At 48.3% G+C, this 7,450-nt stretch overlaps 1 protein-coding gene across 1 annotated transcript in view; it reads left to right on the top strand.

Moving 5' to 3' along the window:
* C11H14orf93 (chromosome 11 C14orf93 homolog) overlaps positions 1–7,450 on the top strand; it is a 12,180-nt gene that overhangs the window by 1,316 nt on the left and 3,414 nt on the right. Inside the window, exons 2-3 of the mRNA XM_024117683.3 lie at positions 2,072–2,392; positions 7,040–7,101. Of these exons, the coding sequence (XP_023973451.1) occupies positions 2,072–2,392; positions 7,040–7,101 (383 nt within the window). The remainder of the gene's footprint in view (positions 1–2,071; positions 2,393–7,039; positions 7,102–7,450) is intronic.

Here is a 7,450-nt window from a genome sequence, read left to right as displayed (position 1 = left end):
GGCTCCGGACGCGCAGGCTCAGCGGCCATGGCTCACGGGCCCAGCCGCTCCACGGCATGTGGGATCTTCCCGGACCGGGGCACGAACCCGTGTCCCCTGCATCGGCAGGCGGATTCTCAACCACTGCGCCACCAGGAAAGCCCCTTCCTGGTTTTTTTGTTTTTTTGTTTTTGGGGGATTTTTTTTGGTACCGTGGCCTCTCCGGCAGAAGGTCATTTTCTGGCGTGAGTGGTGTTGGGCCAGTGGTACTGCCCTCCCTCTCTGTTGCTCTGCATGGCACCTTCTCCACAGCTGCCTTGGCTGCTCGGTGGGTTCTGCCTCTCCTGGCGAGGATGCCTGCCGAGCACAGACGGCTCATTCATATTTGATCACGGGCCCTCTGCTTGCCAAGAGGAATTCAGGACTAAGAGAGAGATGGGGATGTGAGGAGAGAGAGGCAGAGGCGGGGAGAGAGAGAAGGGAAAGTGGGAGGGAGAGGACAAAGATAATAGCCGACAGGTGTAGGGAAGGAAAGAGGCAGGCGGAAATGAAGGGAAGGAGAAAAAGTGGAAAACAAGAGCAGAGGAGAAAGGTGAGCCTAAATGGGAGGAGAATTGATGCAAGAGAGAGAAAATGAGGTAAGGTGGGAGGGAGGTAGAGGAGAGGAAATAAAAATGAGGAACAGAAATGAGAGTTGAGAGTTAACAGTAAGAGGATAATAACATGTAGGGAGAAAGAGGGAAGCGAGCGGGCCTATTTTGTGAGCAGGAAAAGACAAAGAAGTACACTGTGCTATTTCAGCTTCTTTACTGCTCAGGGCCATATGAGCAGGAAAATCCTGGCTGAGGAGAGTAAAAACTGCAGCAGTAGTTTCACACATGGAAGTATGGAAAGGAGATGGAGCAACTCTAGAGATCTCAGAGATGGGAAACTAACAGATGTGTTGCCACTTGAGAGACAGTGGGAGGTCTGTCAGCTCTCCTGCACCCTCTCCTCCAGAGCATCCTCCCTCTGCCCTGTCTCCTCCTCCTCCTCCCTGCCACCACGAGACCCAGACACCCAGCAAAGTGTAGAGCCGCAGAACACACAGGGTTGATGGGAGGGATGAGACTCCCAGCCCATCTGCTGGATCTGAGGAATGTGACCAGTTGTGTCACACTGCAACTGGTCACTGCTCCCCCGAGGCCTAGCCACGTGCGTGGGTGATGGCCCCGCGGCTCGCCCCGGGCTGTGCCCCGCCAGGGACTCTCCTTGGTTTGGGACTGTTGGAGGAGGAGCTGGGAAGGTGGGAGGAGGCACGGAGGTACCAGGCCAGGCAGTGCCCTGAGCTGTGGTTCTTTCTGGCAGGGTAGGCTTCCAAGCCGACAGGATGGAATTAGATTTCACAGCACAGAAAGCAGCTCACAGGTCTATAAATCTCAGCCTCCTCCCCCACTTCTTTTTGTGTTTTTTTTTCCCTCACTTTCACTGTTTTGTTTTCTTGGCTGCAAAACTCCCCCTCCTTTCTTCTTTCCTCTCACTCTCTCTCTCTCTCTCTCCCCCTTCCTCCCTCCATCCTTCCCCTACCCTGTTTGTCCTTGAGTGAGGGCACAGGCAGGCAAGCAGGTGTCAGGGCAGTGGCAGTCGGATGTGGCCGGGGCAGGATCAAGGTGAGGGCACACACTGGTCCCGCAAAGGGAAAAGGGCGGGGTCGGGGAGGCAGTGCTAGCCTCTCTAGAGATTTCCGACTTTATATCTCCCTCCTTTGCTCCTATATTTCTCCTTTTTATTGTTATCTTATTTTCTTGCTCCTTCTCTTGCTTGGTTTTCTTTTCTTGTCATCACTTCCTCCCTCAACTCCTTTCAGGCAAAACACTTACCTAGCTACATTTCCTATACTCAAGCACAAAGCATAAATGACTACTCACAAAGCGTCAGAAACATGCCTTCTCTGTATAATCAGTCCTATGATAATGACCCAACATGAGAGGCCCCGTACCCACAGAAATATTTGCCCACACTCCCTGTTCATTATACTTGGATAATGAATGATGGTTGATCAGGTTCCCGTAAGCCTGGCTGGCTAATAGGCTATTCTTTTTTATGTTCTTAGCTGGTGGATGATTATGTGGCCTCTGAGGGTGCAGTGCAGCGGGTGCTGGCCCCTGCTTATGCCAAGCAGCTTTCACCAGCCACACAACTGGCGATCCAGCGGACAACCTCAGAGACAGGGCCGGAAAACGGAACCAAGCTGCCCCCGCCCCACCCCGAGGACATGCTCAGTGCTGCTGCTGCCCTGGAAGGTGCCTTGGAAGAATCAGGCCCTGGGGGAACTGGGGAGCTGAGACACTCTCTAGTATTTACTGCTTCCCCATGCAGGACCAGAGGGAGTGGGCAGAAGAACTCCAGGCGCAAGCGGGATCTGGTCCTCTCTGTGAGTGAGCTCAATTTCTACACATTTTTCTTCAGTCTGGAGAGATAAGTGAAGAGGGAAATGTGGGTTGATTTTAAACGTCCCATATCGACTCAATGGTATCCTGAAGCCTGCTGGAGTGGGAGGGGCAAGAAGGAGACAGACTCTTCCCTAGCCCAGGGACAGGCAGCCCCTCTGCTATCAGTGGAACTTTTTTAGGTTTTTCCAGATAGATTGATATCTTCCATTTAAAGATAAGGGAATTATATCATATATATAATTATATAATTATATCTCCTGGTGATCTCGTAATCCTGATGGGAAGATCCTTAAGGGGTTAAGCAGATTGACTGCAGCAATAGCTACTGCAGAGTAGCACTGGAAACTGCCTGCAAATTACCAGCGTTCAGGGCAAGTAGCAAGGGTCCCCTTGGGCAGAAAGGCCCAGGTGTCCTGAGGTGGCCCCATACCCCAAAGATGCAGAGGGCCACTAGACACTCAGCTCAGGTATAAAAGGTTTGGAGATTCTAGTGATTCTCAGAGCACTTGGCAGGGAAGGTACTGATATGATCCGGTTCTGCCTGAAACCTTGCAGTGGCTCGGAGCCCTAGGAACATCACTAAACATCCTACAGTGTACAGGATGTCTCCCCCAACACCCCCATTATCCAGCCTAAAATGTCAATAGTGCCGAGGTTGAGAAACCCTGTTTTAGGGTGACCACAGACCTTTGGATCAGCTCTGTCGCCCAAAACATCTTTCTGATAACTATGGGGATGTTCTTTAGCCGTATCGTGTTCCCATTGACAGTAATGGGTCTCCATTCTCTGGATAATGGCTGATGAGGTAACTTGAGGGTTCTGGTTAGGAGTGGAGGTCACCACTGACATCCAGCAAAATCTCACCATAGTATAGAACTCATTTCTCCTTGTTACAGTCTTAGTAAAGACTGAAAACAGCTGACTACCATTTATACCTCCTTTATTCATATTACTTCTTTCTTTTTCTAAGAGATCCTACTCTTACTCTGCCTTTCATTTGATTTGTTTTTACATTGACAGATTCTTTTTTTTTAATTTCCCTTCCAGAAGACACCATTCATAATCAGTATCAACTGGTTTCTAACCTTCATTTCAAATTTTGGTTATGTTCAGTGACATGTCACTTATCAAGAACAGGGAATAGGAGGACTTCCCTGGTGGTCCGTGCTCCCAAAGCAAGTGGCTTGGGTTCGATCCCTGGTCAGGGAACTAGATCCCACATGCTGCAACTAAGAGTTTGCATGCCGCAACTAAAAAAAAAAATCCTGCATGCCACAACTAAAGATCCCGCATGCCGCATGAAGATCCCGTGTGCTGCAGCTAAGACCAGGTGCAGCCAAATAAATAATATTAAAAGAAAAAAAAAAGAACAGGGACTAGGTTTAATTTCTCTGTCATGGATTTCTGGCCCAAGAGGGCACTGTTGTTGCCAGTGATAGAAATGGAGGCTTATACCTAGAAGTACATTTCAAGGGATTTCCCAAAAATTCATAGTGCTTAAGTTGTGAATAAATGTGTGATAATTAAAATTTGCATAAAATCAGGATTTTTGATCAGTTCCATTCCTCTAGTGCCTACTGCCTCCAGCGAGAGGTCTAGTGATGAGGCCTGGCTTCTTCCTGCCCTTTGGAGAGCTCAGCATGGGACCTTCTGGGAGGACAGCATTCTCAGTCATCCTGCTCTGTGTTATAGTGCTTGAAGAGGAGCAAGAGGACCAGTCAGGGAGTCTTGCTGCCCGTCACAGAGAAAGATATAAAATGTTCTTGTATTAGTCTGTGGGTTTAGAGGGAGAGGGATAGTTGCAGATCTTCACTGTTCCAACCTTTAGCTCCGGGAAGGAATGAGAGAGGCATCTCTCCAATCTGATGAAGCTGCTGTGGGTTGCTGCTAGGGATCCAAAAGGACCAAATCAGAATCTTAATTCCTTGGACTGCTGAAGATCCCAGCCACCCATTGGGGAAATTATTCATTTTTAGCTCACTCAGGAGGTAGGTGAGCCAGCAGCCTTTACAGTTTAAATGCTTATTATTGTCTAGAGTATTTTCCCTTTCCATTTCAAGCTTGGTTGGATTTTTATCAGCTGATCTCTTCCAAGCCACTTGAATTGGAAGCTATGCAACTCCCCCACCCTACTTTTTTTTTTTCTTTTCTTTTTTTCTGCAACTCTTTCAAATTCTTTCTGAAGCATTTACCCATCTTTTGTGATTTTTTCAAGTTTGGACTTCTAAGAGGTAAAATAACTATATCAAATATGAAGCTAGTACAACAGTCTTTTTTATAGATTGGAGACCCTAGCCATAAAGAGTTAACAGTAATTTCCTAAGTTGATATGGTCAGTCAGCCATAGGGGTATAGGAGCATAAATTGGGCATTTTTTAATATGAAGCTGAAATCCTGAGATCAGCATCCCATCAGTTTGGGACTGGGTAATTTCCACTGACTGAGGGACCTTGGGATGAAAATATAATCAGAAACAATAAAACTAAATTTAATAGGAAGAAATGTAAAATCCTACATTAAAGTTAAAAAAAAAAAAACAGTTGCAGAATGGTGGAGATAGTAATCCATGTGAAAAATGGACTTGAGTTGACTACAAGCTCACTATGAATGAACCCTGTGACACTGAGAGTAGGGATGGGCTTGCTAAGAGAGGTACAGCATCTTGGGTTTCATTCCTAGAAGTATAGAGTTCTACTCGGGGAAGTAATGCTCCCTTTGGCCAGACCTCAACAGATGAGTTAGATTCAGTTCCAGATGCCATGTTGTAAGAGGGACACTGGCAAACCGGAGAGGCTCGTAGTTTCATGAGGAGTCTGTCTGGCAACTGTGTCATGAGGAATGGTTGACAGACTTGGTGTTTAGATGGGATAAGAAAAGACTTGGAGAGTACATGGAAGCTGTCTTCAAATACTTCAGGTGCTGTTAGGGCAAAACTGGGGTCAGATTTAGGAGCATCTAAGGCAAATTTTTTTTAAAATTTTGTTTATTTATTTATTTTTGGCTGCACTGGGTCTTTGTTGCTGTGCGCAGGCTTTCTCTAGTTGCGACGAGCTTGGGCTACTCTTCATTGCGGTGCATGGTCTTCTCATTGTGGTGGCTTCTCTTGTTGCGGAGCACGGGCTCTAGGTGCGCGGGCTTCAGTAGTTGTGGCACGTGGGCTCAGTAGTTGTGGCGCTTGGGCTTAGTTGCTCCGCAGCATGTGGAATCTTCCTGTATCAGAGCTCCAACCCGTGTCCCCTGCATTGGCAGGCGGATTCTTAACCACTGTGCCACCAGGGAAGCCCCTGAGGCAAAATTTTTTAACAATTAGAGATGTTCAATAGTAGTTGAGTCAAAAACTAGTGAGAACCCATCATTAAAGGTGTATAAGCAAAGGTAGCGACTTCCCTGGTGGCGCAGTGGTTAAGAATCCTCCTGCCAATGCAGGGGACATGGGTTCGATCCCTGGTCCGGGAAGATCCCACATACTGCAGAGCACCTAAGCCCGTGCGCCACAATTACTGAGCCTGCGCTCTGCAGCCCAAAATTTTGTTTATTTATTTATTTTTGGCTGCACTGGGTCTTTGTTGCTGTGCGCAGGCTTTCTCTAGTTGCGACGAGCTTGGGCTACTCTTCATTGCGGTGCATGGTCTTCTCATTGTGGTGGCTTCTCTTGTTGCGGAGCACGGGCTCTAGGTGCGCGGGCTTCAGTAGTTGTGGCACGTGGGCTCAGTAGTTGTGGCGCTTGGGCTTAGTTGCTCCGCAGCATGTGGAATCTTCCTGTATCAGAGCTCCAACCCGTGTCCCCTGCATTGGCAGGCGGATTCTTAACCACTGTGCCACCAGGGAAGCCCCTGAGGCAAAATTTTTTAACAATTAGAGATGTTCAATAGTAGTTGAGTCAAAAACTAGTGAGAACCCATCATTAAAGGTGTATAAGCAAAGGTAGCGACTTCCCTGGTGGCGCAGTGGTTAAGAATCCTCCTGCCAATGCAGGGGACATGGGTTCGATCCCTGGTCCGGGAAGATCCCACATACTGCAGAGCACCTAAGCCCGTGCGCCACAATTACTGAGCCTGCGCTCTGCAGCCCGCGTGCCACAACTACTGAAGCCCACACGCCTAGAGCCTGTGCTCCGCAACAAGAGAAGCCACAGCAATGAGAAGCCTGCGCACCACAACAAAGAGTAGCCCCCGCTCGCCGCAACTAGAGAAAGCCCGCGTGCAGCAACGAAGACCCAACACAGCCAAAAAGAAATAAACAAAATTAAAATTAAAAAAAAAAAGAAATGTCCACTTGCAGTAGCCCTGGTGTATATTTGCTGTCTCCTTGCTATTAGGAGTATGTTTGTGGAAGTGTTTGAAACCATCTACTGTAGTGATCATATTCCCTGGGAGCAAAAGTAAGACCAGGGGTAATCCTGGAGACTCCACACAAATTAAATGAAAAGGAAAGAAAGGGAGGGTTCATTAGAAATACGAACTTGGATCGGCTCTCTGGCTAAGAAAGGGCATCAACAGAAATGGTACCTAGACTATGGGCAGGATTCAGGCAGAGAACCCCATAGGGACAGTGCCTAGGGACCAGAGGAGGGTTTCATCATATTTGCTCCTGGCTTGATTCTGTGTTTGTTTGTTTGTTTCCCCTAGAAATTGGTCCACAATGTGCATAACCACATCACCAATGACAAGAGATTCAATGGGTCTGAAAGGTACGATCCTCTTGAGGGAAAAGGTCATAAGGAACTTTGCCAAGGAGAGGGAAATAGAGGGTGCTGCTCCAGTATAACACTGAGGCTAAGGCTTCCATCTCACCATTGCCCCTTGTATACTGTCTTAGGCCATGGAGGAGTCTACCACGAAGTTGATTAGTGCTGGGAATCTCTGTCTAGCTTTTAAAATGCTGACGAGGGGCTTCCCTGGTGGCGCAGTGGTTGAGAGTCCACCTGCCGATGCAGGGGACACGGGTTCGTGCCCCGGTCCGGGAAGATCCCACATGCTGCGGAGCGGCTGGGCCCGTAAGCCATGGCCGCGGAGCCTGTGCGTCCGGAGCCTGTGCTC

Source organism: Physeter macrocephalus, chromosome 11 (genome assembly GCF_002837175.3).
Source record: "Physeter macrocephalus isolate SW-GA chromosome 11, ASM283717v5, whole genome shotgun sequence".
NCBI lineage: Eukaryota > Metazoa > Chordata > Mammalia > Artiodactyla > Physeteridae > Physeter > Physeter macrocephalus.
Note: the sequence above shows the minus strand (reverse complement) of the source record. Positions and strands in the feature narration are given on the sequence as shown.